Source organism: Phaenicophaeus curvirostris, chromosome 16 (genome assembly GCF_032191515.1).
Source record: "Phaenicophaeus curvirostris isolate KB17595 chromosome 16, BPBGC_Pcur_1.0, whole genome shotgun sequence".
Lineage (NCBI taxonomy): Eukaryota > Metazoa > Chordata > Aves > Cuculiformes > Cuculidae > Phaenicophaeus > Phaenicophaeus curvirostris.
In genome coordinates, this window is record NC_091407.1 from 10,883,724 (window position 1) to 10,901,741 (window position 18,018).

Sequence of the window (18,018 nt, forward strand, 5' to 3'; positions counted from 1 at the left end):
CTGCTCTAGGAAGTCCTATCACAGAGCAACAAGAGACTGCCTCACCTTAACTTAAGCTATGTGTGCCTCTGTATCTAGAATGAACTTCAGTCTCACTGAAGTTACATTTCAGTAGAAAACACTATGCAATATATGCAGCAGTTGTTCACTCAGCAACTGAGAGTAGTTTGCTTGATAGCTCCCCTCACTGGGAGCAGGGCATGGTGGTTTTCTGCTCAAGATTACTCTCTGCTCTTTCTTCAAACAACCAGCTGCTGCCAGTGGGCTTCAACAGTACAGGCTTTCCCCTCCAAGGTTTCATTGAAGAATTTACTAAAAACTGAAGGTTCTCCCATGGAAGCTTTTTCCTCACCCAACAGGAGTCCCACCTGTCTGTTCTCCCTGCAACAAAGCTCCACCTCTAGCAGGTTTGCTAAATGTCTGTCCTAGAAAACCAATACCTTTCCTATTTACTACCTGCTCAGGTATGACAGAAATCCCAGTTTACATGCCATGAGGACATATCTTTAAGACCAGTAAGAAGACGCAACCTAAACCATACTACAAACATAAGAGAAGAACAGAAGTTTAGAGGAAACCCTCAATATACCCAACATAGGCGCAAGGACACAAAACCCACACTATAGCTATTTTGCAACTCTTTACAGTGACTATGGAAGGAAAAGAAAATCTCACTTCTATAATAAGTGGTGCCCCACCCTCCCACCACAAATTTCTTAGTAAGAAAGCTGCTTCTCCACAAGTAACACACATGACATTCAGTACGCATCTAGCAGAAGGTCAGATATTTGCTAACACAAGCAAGAAATTGCTTTATCTTAAACAATTTGGTTAACTCTGCAGTCTTTTCTAAAAAAGGTTAGGTTCTAAGTATCAAGCTCAACAGTACAAAATATCAGAACCTAAAAGCTACTGGCTAAGATGAGCCCACACAGCTTCCACTACGAAGAAATTTGGAAAGATGACTTGTATCATGAAAAGGATGAAGTATATTCTCCCCACTGAAACTCCTGGAGCTATAGCCACTACTGGGAAGAAACCTGTGCAAGAACCTGTCTACTGCTCTTATATTAAACATGCAACCAATAACTCTGCTGACCAGTCAGACATTATGGGACAGAACTACTATCAGAAGCCTCTTAACCAAAGTAAGGTCACATTACCTTCCCCAAATATGTCTTTAGAAAGTAGCAAGCAAGCTTTTCAAACTGTGAAACACAAAAAAAGGGGGAAAAAATCATATAAATAAGACACTTAGAAAAACACTAACAACAGGATTGAGCAACACCTACACCGGTGTTAAATCTGAAGGTATAAGGGCAACAATGAAGTTATTGCACTCCTACCTATTTGTAGGTGGTCTATATTCTCTTATGCACACTGATGCACGCTGTCAGAGATGATCAGTTTTACTGCTAAACTATTGGGAATATTCAGACAAAAAAAAAATAAAAAAAATCTTTATTTCCTCCTATATCCAAAGGATTTACCATAAGGCTGGGTATTTTTTCTAAGTCTCTCTTCTACTACAAGTTGCATACGGAAATAATTTCACAGGAAACTTGTGATGACTCATTTCTATTTTACTACCTAAGAGCTCATAACAATAACTGAACACAGACGACTAGATTGCAAAAGTGCCCCATCAAAATGACAGAAGTCTTTGTAGCACCTGATCCCTGCAAAAGGAACTAAGGATTCTAATGTCTTCTACCCATTCTCATACTACTACCCGAAATACATATGGATGCACAAAAATATTGCAACTTTGACAAGAACATAATGCTGTGAGTTGCACGTAGCATTTTTCTGCTATCCTATCCAACAACAAAGCTAAAATCTCCTATTGCTGCTCTTCTCTCCTAAACAGCCACCTCAGCTTACCAGTTTCCAGAAGCGTGATTTTGTTTTTCAAATGTTTTCTTTGCCTTTAAAAAAAAATATAAAATTTAGTTGCCCACTTACTGAGTTTTTCTGAACATCTTGTTCAACTTTAGAAGAAAATACTGAGAGGTCCCCATTAAGTATGACCTCAGCCAACGAGTTCACCAATGGGGCATAATGTATAATTAGGAAAACCTATTAAAAGAAAGGTGAAAAGAAATATCAGACATATTACAGAATACATCCCATTTCACAATTTCAGTCATTGAACATACTTCATTGATAAATTGATAAACATATAGACACGCACAGAATAAAGCACAATTGTTAACACCAGTAGTTCATGAAGTCGATTTCAAAACACAGGAGATCTTATCCTCCCTTAAGGGTGTTTGACCTTTCCCTACGTTTTTAAGCTACCTAGTTTTAATAACTCTTCATACTCTTCCCTCCTCCTAAGAAATGTAAATTCTCTCTCCTTATCAGCTTTGAGATGCAAGTTTTGTGACATTCTAGCAAGGAATGCAAATTAAAACTGCTCCAGAAAACTGGGTTGTTTTGAGAAACAAAAGCACTTACCCAGAAGTGCTTCGGTGCTTTAACAGAGTGCTACGTTTACACTAAACAATGTATTTTGAGGCAAAGCTTACAAGGTTGGGCCAAAATACAATCGGCATGAGGACAGAACCAGCTCAGGACCAGTTGTGATAGCCCTAATTCAAGCGTATCTCCATTCTCTTCACAGCTACATATGTCTTATGAATACAAGTTAAAACTATTTTCAGAGAATGTAATTTAAGAAAACTATTCTCATCACAATGCACTAAAGACTGCAGGAAGAAAAGATCATTTTTCTCTACAAGAGAAAAAAAAAACAACCCATTGCAAAACTCTCTTCATTTGGAAGTGAGTTCCAGAAAGAAAAGGAGGTGAGCCCTAACAACAAGGGCTTAATAACAGATTTACGGTATAGGCATAACAAATTTCAAATTGAGAGAGCACTTGAGGTTTTGGTGGTGGTGGTTTTTGGGGTTTGGTTGGTTTAAGAAAAAGAACAGTAAAAACCCCCATAAGCTCACTGCTCCCTATATTTTTCAAAGAGGAAAATTCAAACCTGGAATCTTCCATAGCTTAGGTAGATTCAGAGTGCAATACAGCATCTATCTAAATTTTACTGGAATTTTACTTTATTCTGTCCTAGCACGTTACATGGCTCTACCGTGCACCATTTGTCAGGTGGCATACATAAATACAGGATGATCTGAGGAATGATATTAACTCAAGGAAGAAACTATTTGGTCTGTCCATAAAAACGTTAAATGGGAGCTGATATGTTTAAAACTTCATTTGCCAAACTGTCTTTAATAGCTTTGCCTAAGTAGATGATAGTACAGTAATTTATAAATCATAACATTAATGCAGAACATGTTCTGAAATAGGACGAAATACTTAAAATACTTACTTGAGAAAGAAGATAAAGAGAAACCTGGAGACTTATTTTTGGACGCTCTCCACCCTAAAAAAAAACCACCATGAAAAATGCAGATCTACTTACACAAAATTAAATTATTTGCAATGCTTAATATTTTATTTAAAACAAAACTTTTAGTATTGTATTGTTGCACGTCTGCTGGAGGGTAGGGTGGCTCTGCAATGGGATCTGAACAGGCTGGACCGCTGGGCTGAGTCCAATGGCATGAGGTTTAACAAGGCCAAGTGCCGGGTCCTGCACTTGGGGCACAACAACCCCATGCAGTGCTACAGACTAGGAGAAGTCTGTCTAGAAAGCTGCCTGGAGGAGAGGGACCTGGGGGTGTTGGCTGACAGCTGACAGAACATGAGCCAGCAGTGTGCCCAGGTGGCCAAGAAGGCCAATGGCATCTTGGCTTGTATCAGAAACGGTCTCAGGGAACTTCTCTTACAGTTTATTTAAGGTGCTTCATGTAAAACAGAAACATGGATATGGACAGAATGCCCTGCTACAGCATACAACTGCCAGAGTCATGCACACTGAAAGCAAGTAATGCTTTTAAGACTTAACTGTTTGCAGGAATTAGCTTACCTTATCTTGATTTACTAATGAATACACATAGAGGGGAAGGAAGAGCCGATTCAGTAGGTGGTCTGTCAATACATCATTTAAAAATTCGCAATTAATGATCAGGATATCATTAAGGTAATGTAAATGATCAAGATGTTCTGCTACCAGGTCACTCAGTTTGCCCCTATTTCTGTGCCTGAAAAAGAGCAGAAAGCAAACTTCAGATATAATCAGCTGTCAAAGTCTGTCTGAAAAACTTAAAGAATTAAAGTGCCTCCCTTCCACAGACTGATTGCCTAAAGATGTTTTCAGTAAAGTCACCTAAGGGAGCTAGCAAACAGTATTCAGGCTTATATGTGCCATAGGAGGCACATATCAAGTTTTGAGAACTAATGTTTTTTACAAAGCTTTGCTTTCCACTGCCAGTTCTTTCAGAAATCAACCACAAAAAATAGTTTAGTTTCTAAAAATAAAAGAAGAAATCTATGTTAGATTTAACATCTATCTCTTTACTTTAGGAAAGCAAGAAATACCTGTCCACTCTTTGGGATGGCAAATCCAAAAATAACCCAAATCAACAAAAAATTTCTATTTTGTAGTTGGAGGAATTTCAAGTCTGACATTTCACATATTAAATAAAGTTCACTTTTCCAGTTTATTATTTTGTCTTAGAAACTTTTCAGAAAGCTGATCTACTGAGATGGTACACAGAAAGGGAACACTGAAAAGAGAATGTTAGTAAGACTAAGAAGCACAAAATAACTTTTGTGTCTTGCAGATATCTACTAAATTTAGCAGATTTAAACAAAGATGAAGGAAAAGCATGTTGCCAAACACTAATTTACTTGTAAGGCTATTAGCACAGATAGGGCACATAGCCCTAACCACTATCAATGCAAAGAACACTAAAACACTTGGCAAGAGTGAAAAGCATGAACTGTCTACACAGGAACGTATTCAGAAACGAACTTAATGGGACTCCTAGAGACAAAACAATGTGAGTATCAACATCCAAGAAAAGTATTTCCATTCCACCCAGCATCTGTAAAAGCTTACTCTTCATCAGTCTGCACACAGTTATCCAGTTCTATCACGTGGCTTCCAATAAACCAAACAAGGTTGGAGAAATAAGGGACAGCAGTTTTATCTCTAATGTAATGCAGCATAGGTTGGTTGTCCACTAAAGAGAAATTGTTAAAAAGAAAAATTAGTTTCCAATTTCTTTAATTAATTTTTAAGAAATATGAAGTATCTTCTGAATTTTGATTATATGCTAGCTTTTCATGAGTATATACCTAACATGATCTTATGCATGAAATGGAATCTACAAAAGCGTCACATCAACTCTTAAATGGCTGAATGAGCCCAATATTAATATATTTACATAGAACTGAAGATAAATCTAGCAGAATTCGGAAAAGTTTTTTTAAGCACATTCTTTACTAAAAGAGGAAAAGAAAGCATAAGAATAAGCAGTAATGCTGAAAGTCAAGCTAGTTAAGACTTACATGACACTGCATTAAGGAACACGGGAATCATCAGTGAAGGAAGGGCAAAAGAAACAGACAACAGTTAACAGCATTAGGAACTGGGATAGTGGCATCTTCCAAAAGGGTTTTAAAAGCTAAAGCACAAAGCATCTAAACTAAAAGATACAGGCTAGGTGTTAGATCAGGATATATGCAAACAGACAGTCAGAAAAGTATGAAACCTGAACATCTGAGCTCTGATTTTTCAACTCTAACATTCCATGTTACACTACAATACTGAATGAAAATTCTAGGCAAGTATATTTTTTACCATAAAAATACTTAGTTACATAAATATATTACAAATAGTATATGAAGCCTGCACCTTGCACTTTGTGTGCTCATATTTGGTTTTACAACTCCTTGAAACAGAAAACAAATGCCAAGTACCCATCTCCCAACATGCTAAAGACAGACATCGTACCTTGCAGTCAACAGTATTAAGAACCTATCTGCTATGCAAGCTATACGGTTATTTACAAAGCCGATTTCTCACCATATTAAAAAAGATCTTATCTTATTCTTCTCCGATGAAGACTGTCAAAGCACTACTTCCCTTTACTGTAAGTTGTGTAAATTCAAAATTTATTTTAATTTTAAACAGATTAAAAATTAAGAAGCCTCACATTAACATATTCCATAACACACACTACCTTACAGCACACTGATTTCAGAGGTAGAAGTTCTGAATGCACACCACTTCTTCTGCAGGGATCACTGTGACATTTTCAGTCTATTACAAATCTCAGAGACTCAAGAAAAATTTTGTGGGAAGTGACTTTGGACATTGTCTAGTCTAAACCCATTTTCAAAGTAGTGCTAACTTCAAAAGTTCAACCAGGTTGCTAAAGGGCTGTGTTGAGTTTTTAAGATCTCAAACAATACAGATTCCTCAGTTTCTCTGGGAAACCTGTTACAGCGCTTAACTAGTCTCACAGTGAAGTTTGGGGTTTAACACTTGTGTCCTATTGGAACATCCAGCCCAGCAACTTGTGACCTCAGCCTCCAGGCCTTCACTAGGCACCTCTGGGAATGGTCTAGCCCCGTTTTCTTTATACTGGAGTGACTGCAGCAGCTAGAAGCTCTACGGTCATATTCTAACAGAGTTCAAATACAAAAGGAAATGATGTAGCCAGCAAGGTTACTGCTTCATACATTACAAAGCTCAAGTTCATAAGTAAAAAAAATTTTATATTCTTAAAGCACTTTGGGTTTGGGGTTTGTTTGCTTATTAAATACAGTCACATTCTGATCTCTGCTGGAAGGGAAGCTGAAGTCCCCTGTGTTTTTTAAGAGTTTAATCTGTGAGGGAACAGTACTATTTACAAGACCATATTGGAGGTCTGGGGTTCTGTTTTATAAAAACCAAAATGGGCACCTGAAGCACGTGAACATGCTAAGCTTTTCAAATGTCACAAAACTGAAAGGAAACCCCTTAGACATAAATAACTGAAAAATAAACTATAAAAAAATCAAGCATTTTTTACACATGCCTTTTTTTAATAGGTAAAAAGCATACCTTTATAGACATTTAATGTTATAGTCCTAACAGCAATCCTGACCATGCTTTCTGGGTGGTTAAAAAATTTAATAGCTTCAGTGTACAAAGCGAAGTCATTCGTGTGCTGTAACAAGAGAAAAGGAAGTATTTATGAATTAACCAAAACATGTACAGAATACCTGTAAGGTTTCTGTATGAAAAATGTTTACAATGTATTATTCTGGTATTTTTACTTTCTACTTAAGTAACTGAAAACCTGTTACAAAGCACAGTCAGCTACATTTGTAGCTCTGCATTAAAATAAACCGATTTAAGCATCAGAGCTTTCCACCTTAACTCTGCACATATTCGGTGCTTTAAGGCCCTCTTCTGGCAAAAAGCGGAATGGATAGAGGAAAAATCCATTTCAACTTTGGCCTTTGATTACTCAGGCCTTTCAGACTTTGACTAAGCCTCTTAGAACCAAGTGGTGCAACAGAAAAGAGTCTCCTTATACAAGCACAAGAAAACAAGGCATAAACAACTTAGATTAGCAGGGCAGTAGACTTCATAACTACTGAAACAGTCCAATATAATACTAACTTCCAGATTTGTATTTTATTATTGTTGTTATGAGGGCAAAGACCTACTTTATAGTCTTTTTTTTTGCAGAGCTCCATAAATGAATTCTCAATCACTGACATTACTATTATAAAAATAAATGCAGGACATGATGAGACAAGAGACCATGTGCCAAATAGCTATCAATTTCTAATAAAAGTCCTCTTTTACCATTGTACTGCAACTCTTTCTTCACTTACCTCGTTATAAAAGAAATGTACAGTATGATTGTTCAGTTTCAGGGAAAGAGTTTTCAAAAATGATATGTAATATGCCATGATCTCCTCATCAGAAAAGTCAAATTTGTGGACAATAATGGAATTTACATAGTTATTAGACAACAAGTAGTCTGAAAAACAAGAGACATTACACAGGTTAACAGAAGGAAATAAAAACCATTATGTTAACCAGCTGTATTTGAAATGCCAGGTAATGATAAACTAGCTGATGCTTACATATCTCAATTTTTAGCCAAACAACTTGAGTGATGGCTTCAAGCTGTAATATAAAGAAACTGTTCCCTACAAAGGCCTTTTCTCCCAAGAACAAGATAACCAAGATTACACTCCACCTTCCTCAACTTATGTAGGCTTTGCAGCTAATAAACAACATTTAAAACAACTCTCTCTTCCTCCCAAAGTCATAAACTCCAAGGCTTGTATATGACTTCCTCTTCACAATAGTTGTGGAGTACTTTAAACTATCAATTCTCTGTCCTCTTTACATGTTTCTAAAAACATCGAAGTAAACATAAGTGGCCAAGTGCCAGCCTAGTGATGTCAGAACAGGTCCAGGACAAATGAGACGACAGAGTTCCACCGCATAATCTGCAGCACCAAGGTGAACCTTTCAGACCACAACCGATTGCTGACTTAAAGAACCCCTTGAAACATGCAAAGTAAGTGTTTCAGTAGTACCCAACCACTACTTCTGTACTCCTGAAAATTTACATTGACAGGTATTTTGGAGTCAAATTAAGACAATTCAATCAAATCTTGATGACTTAATCCTGATCAGTTAAAAAGTGTGCCCTTACACAGTGATGTTTCATGACTGATGTTCTCAAAAAGGATGTTCAGAGTCTGCAGAAGCTGTACACACACGTAACGACCAGACTTCTGACGCAAGATGTTTAAGAAGAAAACAAACATATTCTTCTCCAAGAAAAAGCTGAAATAAAATATAGGTGTCATTAAGTCACTTGCTGTATTTAACAAGAACATAATTTTACTAGGATCAGGGACAATTCTAAGCAAGTTTGACAAACAGCACGTTTTACATTTATGAAGCATTATTTTGCCAAGTTTTAGCTGTATAACAGAATATCCTGCAAAAAAAATAAATTTAACAGGGGTGCTTAAACATTAAAATTATGCAGAAAACGGATGTCAAGAAATCAAGACCTTTTTTATTTTATTTATTTAGCATATTCAACTTATCAGGCAGCTTCCCTACCTTACAATCATAATTTTGAAGGGGAGAGCCTCTAAAGCAAGGTTATATTTTGTTCATTTGCCCCTTTTAGGCTACCACAGTCTTCTACACTGTAGGTGTCACTATTTTATGAGAATTAAAATAACATCTGAACAAAAAAGAATCTAAGTATCATAACTAGAATAAGGTATCTATTTGTAGTATCTTATATAAATTAAAGTGAACAAACCAAAGATATTCATAGATGTACTGAGTAAATCTGGGTCCTAAAATAGGTTAGATTTTGTATTTATATATAAATATATATCAAATACTCGAGATATATATATATAATTTAAGATATATAGATATATATCAAATATTCGAGAGTCAAACCAAAGCAGTATATGAAAGAGGTTCTGGAATTGGAACACATTTTCATCAATAGCAGTAAATTCTCTCCTTCTTTATACGACAAGAATATGATCCTGCTTACTCATCTAATACAGGACACAGCTTTCTATCTGTATTCATGAAATATGGTCTTGGAAGAGTTAACCTTTTGAATTAGATCTCTGTGCCACTTTAATCATTCTTCAAAAAAAACCAACCCAGAGTCAAGCTTGCTTACAAGTACTTACTCAAACACTGAGCTGTCATTCTGATCCCCCCATATAAGAATCTCTGTTATAGAACGAATAGTCTCGACCAGCAGGTTGCGGTTGTGATCTGTTACTGTAGTATTTTTAGTCAGAACATGATACATGTACCTACAAGAAAAAATAATTACAAATGATATGCTCTCATGTGCACCATGTTTCACTCTAGTCACTCTAACAATACGGACACACATGTACACATACTACCTCAAACCACTGTACAGTCTGAAAATCCTAAAATTTCCTTTTAATACAGATGCAGAAAGAAAAGCAATTGTTAAACAGAACATGCGACAAAAACAAATCTGTAACTAGCCAGGTAAGTTAGCAATGCTTACGCATGAGTTAACATAGGCCTAGAAATTATATAACACTTGGTGCTTCTTACAGCAACATAGTGAATTTCTTTGGAAGTAAGTTAAAGGCAAAGGAGCAACAAACAAGAAAAAGGAGAAATAGAAGCAGCAGTTAAGCATGCAGTGGCTGATATGGAAAAGGGCAATTCTGAGAAGAGGCACATGCAGATCTAGCTAGACAAGTTAGATCTCTTGACTGCAGAGACACTTCACAGAGTCACATCAATCTGATGGTTAATAATCAGGACTGTCTCAAAGACCATTTATCCTGGTAAAGCTTAACTGTCAAGGCTCTGCCCTTCGAGCACAGAAACACTGGTTTCTTACCCCCTCATAAATCAATCCAGAACAGAAACTGCTCAGACTGAAATCACTCTAAGACAAATTGATTCATAGCTATCTCCTACAGTCGTAACTGCCAGGTCACATGCCACAACATAACAGAAGTCACTAAATAGAAAGTCAAAGAGCACCTGCAAATCCTCTTCAACTAATCTGAGGATCACGGTTCAAGATTCCATCTATGGAGCCTGACAGGGCAGTGGCTTACAGTGAAGATGTTACAGTTTAAGTCTAACCACCTTTGAGAATTCCCAGGGCTTTCTAAATAGACACACGGCACACAAGCTTTGCAACATCTACTCAGTATGGCACTATCCGTATTATCAGGACAGTGAATCAAAAGACAGAGGAAAAACCAAGTCACTGCTCTGAAAATGCATCAACTAATGGAACAGTGATCAGCTGAAGATAGGAGAGTTCATTCCACAGTAATCTGTATAGCAAGTATTTTTCCTAAGAGAGTTAAAGAGAGTAATTTATACTACACCACTTCACATATTTTAGCCTATTGGTTTAAAATCATACATATTATCATACCTATGAACGTGGATTTCTCACTGATAAGTTACATTATAAAAACTTGGGAATAAAGTCTACTCCAATAGCATAACTGTGGGAATGTGAAACTATAGGAAGAATTACGTGCTATTACTTCATCTTGGGAGACTGTGGAACATAGAGCATTACAGATGCAAAACCCAAGAAATATTTAGTAGTCAGGAATACATTAACTCTAATTTACTTAATATCAGCCTTACTGCGGAGTTCTTTGACTTACTAACACACTGATGCACTTGGAGTAAGCCCAAGCTCCACTTTCAAGCTATTCCTTAATCCATTTCCTTGAAAATTAACAAGAAAGCATGCACAAACTTGTTTCTCTTACCAGACATGCAACACAGCATATCACACTAACCCAGCATTTTTATATTAACATGAATTCTTAAAGTCTGGCTTTAAATGCTGATTACAAAGGGGTCAAGTTTGTGCTCCAAAACGCTGAACTCTCAAAGAGGAGATTTCTGTCTCTCTCTGTGTATATACATATATAAAGACACCCTTCAAGCAAACAAACAAAAAGCTAACAAAACTCCACCACACAGGAAGCATCAAAGCACCCAATACCATCAAAATCAGCAGGAGATTTTGCCAGCAAGTTAACAAGACAAAATCCTGAATAATTTTCTGGTAAAATGCATATAGAGGGTGTGCATTAACGACTTTTCTGCTTATTACTTACAGAAACAGACTAAAGCACATAAGAGCTTAGGAAGTCAAGCACTCAAATTTAAAGACCCCAGACTTAACCATAACATGCTTGCGTCTTCGTGCTGCCTGTAGCCATGTAATTACATATTGCTGTCCTAGAGGAAACTCCATGTATAGCATGGACAGTACTTCAGGATATGAGTCAGCTGTGAAACAAGTCTTCAACCATATATGTTTATGGATACTGCATCTGACCAAGTCATAAGAAATGTTTAACATCCAACTCTAATGGTATAAAACCTTTTGCGTAATCAGTATGCAATTAAAACACCAAGCACAGAAGCAACAATGGGAAACACGCCTGAAGGTGACAACAGATCCATGTAAAACACGTCTCAGAGATTACGAGAGTAGGAGAACAAATTGTAGCTAGAAACAAAGATACTAAGATTCTCACTTTTGCAAGAACACGAGAGATACCAGATCTCTTCAGAAATGGTTGAGTTTAATATATTACCACTTAAAATACTGGGATAAATCAAATAAATCGTCTTCTTCCATTCCAATGCGAAGTCAAAGTTTATAGACAGGTGGGGAAAAAGATACAGTTATCCTCTCAAGTCAATCTGACCACGTATCTGCTACGGTTAGACTATCCTCAGATGAACAATAAGACAGACATTTTGGTACTTTAATCATAGGTCACAGCTCCTAAGGCCAGGTGCCACAGAAGCAGACAACAGCCAGCACCTGGAGAGAGCTGTAAGAAACCCTGTCCTACGCAAACATGCCTGGCTTATGTGCAAAGCTAGGCAAAGGCAAGAGAAGAATAATCCAAATATTTAGTATAAGCGCATCCTGCTCATTACTTGTCAGGTCCCATTCAAGACCTCCTTGAAACGTAACAGCTACTTATTTCTCAAAGAGCTACCTATCCACAACATTTCATTTAGAAAATGCTTTCCCTCTTAATAACCTCCTTTTCTTTCTGAACAACCTATGGGGTTGGTCAGCCTGGAGAAGAGAAGGCTCCGAGGAGACCGTATAGTGACCTTCCAGTATCTGAAGGGGCTACAAGAAAGCTGGTGAGGGACTATTTACAAAAGCTTGGACTCACAGGACTAGGGACAATTGCCATAAACTAGAGAGGGGCAGATTCAGACTACACATAGGGAGGAATTTTTTCACTATGAGAATGGTGAGGCCCTGGCCCAGGTTGCCCAGGGAAGCTGTGGCTGCCCCATCCCTGGAGGTGTTCAAGGCCAGGTTGGATGGGCCTTGGGCAGCCTGATCCTAGTGGGAGGTGTCCCTGTCCATCTCAGGCGGGTTGAAACTGGATGATCTCTAAGGGCTCCTCCAACTCAAACTATACTATGATTCTTGTTCAGTGTAGGAAGAGAAGGTACAACAGTGGATCTCACTTTTCTCGCAACAGCAGAACGCTGAAAATGGAACAGAAAATCTAAAAATTGTTTTTACCCTGTATCGTTCTTCCAACTCTCCAGTGGCAGAACTATCTATGCCACCTTCTGCAGTCAGCAGCAATGCAATCGGACTCTGGAGACTAACGTTATAATTCTCAAGCTCAACATCTTTACTGTTGCAGCTTCAGAGGACTCTAAGCAGGGGACATCCCCTGGTTCGGCCAAACCACCCCCGTGGCTGCCGGGAAGCTCTGCTGACAGCTGTGCTCCCCACACACACCCCTCAAAAGGTCTGCATTGCTTACAGGCTGGCACCAGGCTCCTCACTCAGCTGCTAACAGGAAGAATAGTTCTCCCTCGAGAGGAATGTGGTATTTCTTGTATTCATCACCTTGCACATGCTGCTGCACTGAACAAGCCTGTGACATAATTCTCCCCTTTCTTCCTCTCTTGTGAGGCCTCACCTGGAGTATTGTGCCTAATTCTGGAATCCTCAACATAAGAAGGATATGGTACTATTAGAACAGGTCCAGAGGAGGGCTACAAAGATCATCAGAGGGCTGGAGCACCTCCTGTATGAGGACAGGTTGAGAGAGTTGGGGTTGTTCAGCCTGGAAAAGAGAAGGCTCCAAGGAGACCTTATAGCGACCTTCCAGTATCTGAAAGGGCTACAAGAAAGCCATCGAGGGACTGTTCACAAAGGCTTGGAGTGACAGGACTAGAGACAATGGCAGTAAACTGGAGAGGGGCAGATTCAGACTACATATAGGGAGGAATTTCTTCATTATGAGGGTAGGGAGGCCCTGGCCCAGGTTGCCCAGGGAAGCTGTGGCTGCCCCATCCCTGGAGGTGTTCAAGGCCAGGCTGGATGGGCCTCGGGCAGCCCGGTCTGTGGGAGGTGTCCCTGCCCACGGCAGAGGGGTGGAACTAGGTGGACTTTAAGATCCCTTCCAACCCAAACTGCTCTATGATTAAAAACCGAACAGACGCGTACGCCAGCCCGGGCTGTGACCCATCGCGAGCGCGTTCTGGGACGCGGAGGCACCGAGCTCGGTGGGAAACCCCGGCGCAGCGCGACCCGGGGCCGCCTCATCCTCCCGCCCCCGGTCCCTCTCCCCCGCTCCGACTCACTTGAGGTGGTCCAAGGAGTGGATGCTGCGGGCGGCCTTCCCGTGCCCGCCGCCCACCCAGCTGCGGGAGCGGCCGAACATGCTGGCGGCGCCGGGGCCTCAGCGCTCCATGGCCGCGGCCTCAGCTCTCCATGGCCGGCTGCGCGGCGGCGGCCGCGGGGCACGCTGGGAGGCGCGGCTCCCAGCAGCCACCGCGCCGGGCGCGCGCCCCGCCCCGCCCTCGAGCCGCGCCTCAGCCAGAGGGTTAACGCGCTGCGCAGGGGGGTAGGTTGAGTCCCCGTCTCTGAAGGGGTTTGACAGGCGGGGGGATGAGGCGCTCGGGGATGTGGTTTGCTGCCTGGAGGAGAGGGACCTGGGGGTGTTGGTTGACAGCCGACTGAATATGAGCCAGCAGTGGCCCAGGTGGCCAAGAAGGCCAATGGCATCTTGGCTTGGATCAGAAATGGCGTGACCAGCAGGTCCAGGGAGGTTATTCTCCCTCTGGACTCGGCACTGGTGAGGCCGCTCCTTGAATCCTGTGTTCAGTTCTGGGCCCCTCACCACAAGAAGGATGTTGAGGCTCTGGAGCGAGTCCAGAGAAGAGCAACAAAGCTGGTGAGGGGGCTGGAGAGCAGGTCTTACGAGGAACGGCTGAGAGAGCTGGGGGTGTTTAGCCTGGAGAAGAGGAGGCTGAGGGGAGACCTCATTGCTCTCTATAACTACCTGAAAGGAGGTTGTAGAGAGAAGGGTGCTGGGCTCTTCTCCCAAGTGACAGGGGACAGGACGAGAGGGGATGGCCTCAAGCTCCGCCAGGGGAGGTTTAGGCTGGACATTAGGAAAAAATTCTTCACAGAAAGGTTCATTGGGCACTGGAACAGGCTGCCCAGGGAGATGGTTGACTCACCTTCCCTGGAGGTGTTCAAGGGACGGGTGGACGAGGTGCTAAGGGGCATGGTTTAGTGTTTGATAGGAAGGGTTGGACTCGATGATCCGGTGGGTCTCTTCCAACCTGGTTATTCTGTGATTCTATGGGGAGAAACACTTATTCGCTGGTAAAATGTTGGAAAGGACAAAGTCTTCGAAGCAAAGGCAGTAATAGCTTTATTTTACAATTTGGTGCTGAATCACATGCCCTTCTAAAAAAAGGCATCCCACCTTACAAAAGCAGTGGGTATATAGACTAGTTGTAGACACGGAACCGTGTAAATCCCCGAAGAATGTTTATTTTTTTAGGTTATCCAACCATTTCTGGAGACGCTTGTCAGGTTCTCTCCCAACGCAAGACAACTAAAGTGACAGGGGACAGGACAAGAGGGAATGGCCTCAAGCTCCTCCACAGGAGGTTTAGGCCGAACATTAGGAAAAAATTTTTCACAGGAAGGGTCATTGGGCACTGGAACAGGCTGCCAGGGAGAGGGTTGAGTCACCTTCCCTGGAGGGGTTTAAGGGATGGATGGACGAGGTGCTGGGGGACATGGTTTAGTGTTTGATAGGAATGGTTGGACTCGATGATCCGGTGGGTCTCTTCCAACCTGGTGATTCTATGATTCTATGACTACATCTTAGAAGACAACTAAACATACCAATAAATTCTCACAGCCCTAAGAAAGGTTCTCTCTTGACCTAAACCAGCCACATCTTACAAGGCAATTAAGCATATCAATATGATTCTTGCAACTCTAAAAGAGCATTTATCCTTTCAGGTTATTTATCCATATCTGGAGATTGTCTGCATATTATTTCTTGCTACCAGACAGATTTATATGACAAGATAATTAAACATACAAACCAGCTGCAGCCAAACTCATCAATTAATTCTCACAGTAGTGGACAGGTATGGTTGGACTCCATGATCTCAAAGGTCTTTTCCAACCAAGCAATTCTATGACTCTCATGACATGCCAAGCGTGGCCGTCTGGCTCAGCCCTTCCCGGCCACCATGTTCAAGCATGAAGGCCAGACCCGAGGCCTGAGGGTGCCCGGCTGAAACAAGAAGTAATTACTATTACAAAAAATGGAATATTTTTTTGCTTTAAGCTAAGGTAGAGTTAAGCCTCATCTAATTAATTGTACTTTTGTTGCTGTTGTGGTTTTTTTTAAGTTAGACAGAATATCTCTCTGATTTCATGTTTTCTTTCCAGCTGCATCTTCGAGACTCTAGTCACCCTTTGGAGACGAGAACGCCTTGTGCTCAGTGTGAGCTGTGCTGAAAGGTGCCTTTTCTGCCACCACCTCCGTTTGCAGCCTTTCCCCGTCTCAAATGCAAGGCCAGGCAGAGCTGGCTCCAAAGCTAAAAATTAGCAAGAGGCTGTCATGAAGTTCATAATAACATTATAATTAGTCCTTGGGAAGTAATAGAACATGTGTAAGATTTCTGGGAAAATTTATCCATATGCATGTAAGTGGGATATGTATTCTGTCCCCAGCTCTTGTCTCACTACACACAATTGAAAGAGATCGCTCCCTCACATTGCCCAGGCCTGATTAAAGGATGCTTGCTTTCCAAAACTTCAAAACAAGTCTCAGAGAGTTTATTTGCTGGATTTTTTAGTATCACCATGCCTCCCAGAGCCGGAGGGCTTGGCTCCATCTCGTACTTAATGGGTTCCTTCCCTCTCTTTGGCAGTTCTGTTAGATTTTGTCAGATCATGAGAAGACTGTTAAGTTTGAAGAATATTAAAGGCTAAGGTTAGCCTAAACAAAAAATAGACTTTTAACATGTGCATGTACCTCCCAAACACATTGTAATTTGAATCATAGAATCATAAATCATAGAATCTTTTGGTTGGAAAAGACATTTGAGGTCATTAAGTCTAACCGTACCTATTAAGTTTCAGGTGAGGCAAAGCGTGGTGTTTCTTGTTCACCATCTGTAATTCCAAATGGAGCCATTCCGGTGGGGACGGTTCAGAGTGGAGCAGAACAGGATGCTGTGAGATGCAGCGATGGTGATGCCACTGCCAATACTCCTCTTCCTATGTTTTTTTCCAATAAGTATTGCACACGTGGTTTTGAATTGGCTTGATAATGAACTTAATTAAAGCAGAGCAAAGAGCAGGACCATTAATGACTTGACCTGGTTTTAGACTTTTTTTGCTTTAACCAGACATAGAAAATAAATCTAAGTAAAAGCCAAACTTTTTCAGCCAGCGTCAAGTCCCCTTCCCCCCCTAAGCTAAATAGTGTCTTTGATTATGGGTACAAACTGGAGAGGGGCAAATTAAGACTGGACATAAGGAAGAATTTCTTCATTATGAGAGCGGTGAGGCCCTGGCCCAGGTTTCCCAGGGAAGCTGTGGCTGCCCCATCCCTGGAGGTGTTCAAGGCCAGGCTGGATGGGCCTTGGGCAGCCTGATCCAGTGGGAGGTGTCCCTGCCCGTGGCAAGGGGGTTGGAACTGGATGGGCTTTAAGGTCCCTTCTAACCCAAACTGTTCTATGACTCTATATTTTCATAGAATCACTAGATTGGAAAAGACCTTAGAGATCATCAAGCCCAACTGTACCTGTCCACTACTAAATCACATCCCTAAGCACCTCACCTACCCATCTTTTAAACACCTCCAGGGATGGGGGGACTCAGCCACCTCCCTGGGCGCCCTGTGCCAGTGACCGATAACCCTTTCGGAGCAGAATTTTTTCCTGATGTCCAATCTGAACCTCCCCTGGCACAGCTTGGGGCCATTCCCACTCATCCTACCCGCTGTCCCTCGGGAGGAGAGACCCACCCGCTCCTCGCAGGCGCTGGCAGAGGGCGATGAGGTCTGGCTGCAGCCCCCTCTTCCCCAGGCCGCACGTCCCGCGGTGTCCCCGCCGCCCCTCGCGAGGCCGCTCCCCGGCCGCGGGGCGGGCAGGCGCTCCCGCCGCCCTCCGCAACGCGCCCGCGGCTCCTCCTGCGAACTTTGCCGGGGCTGGGGGGGGGGGCAGCGCCGCGGGGCCGCAGCAGCCGGGCC

The 18,018-nt window shown here is 41.4% G+C and overlaps 1 protein-coding gene and 1 long non-coding RNA gene across 6 annotated transcripts in view; both read right to left on the reverse strand.

Annotated features, from left to right (window-relative positions):
- The window catches only part of CLEC16A (C-type lectin domain containing 16A), a 53,690-nt gene extending 39,474 nt beyond the window's left edge, over positions 1–14,216 (reverse strand). For all 5 annotated transcript variants that reach the window (XM_069870558.1, XM_069870557.1, XM_069870561.1 and 2 more), the window contains exons 1-9: positions 14,090–14,216; positions 9,610–9,738; positions 8,592–8,725; positions 7,756–7,904; positions 6,974–7,079; positions 4,982–5,105; positions 3,947–4,121; positions 3,347–3,400; positions 1,966–2,079 (exon numbers count right to left, since the gene is read on the reverse strand). In XM_069870558.1, coding sequence (XP_069726659.1) covers positions 1,966–2,079; positions 3,347–3,400; positions 3,947–4,121; positions 4,982–5,105; positions 6,974–7,079; positions 7,756–7,904; positions 8,592–8,725; positions 9,610–9,738; positions 14,090–14,169 — 1,065 coding nt within the window. In that variant the 5' untranslated portion in view covers positions 14,170–14,216. The remainder of the gene's footprint in view (positions 1–1,965; positions 2,080–3,346; positions 3,401–3,946; positions 4,122–4,981; positions 5,106–6,973; positions 7,080–7,755; positions 7,905–8,591; positions 8,726–9,609; positions 9,739–14,089) is intronic.
- A 947-nt stretch (positions 14,217–15,163) lies between these two features.
- Positions 15,164–17,871, reverse strand: LOC138727482 (uncharacterized). Its single transcript, XR_011338564.1, has 3 exons — positions 17,794–17,871; positions 16,891–17,099; positions 15,164–16,050 (listed from the first exon to the last, which is right to left on the reverse strand). It is a non-coding gene; the product is annotated as an uncharacterized lncRNA (long non-coding RNA).
- Positions 17,872–18,018: the final 147 nt, after the last annotated feature.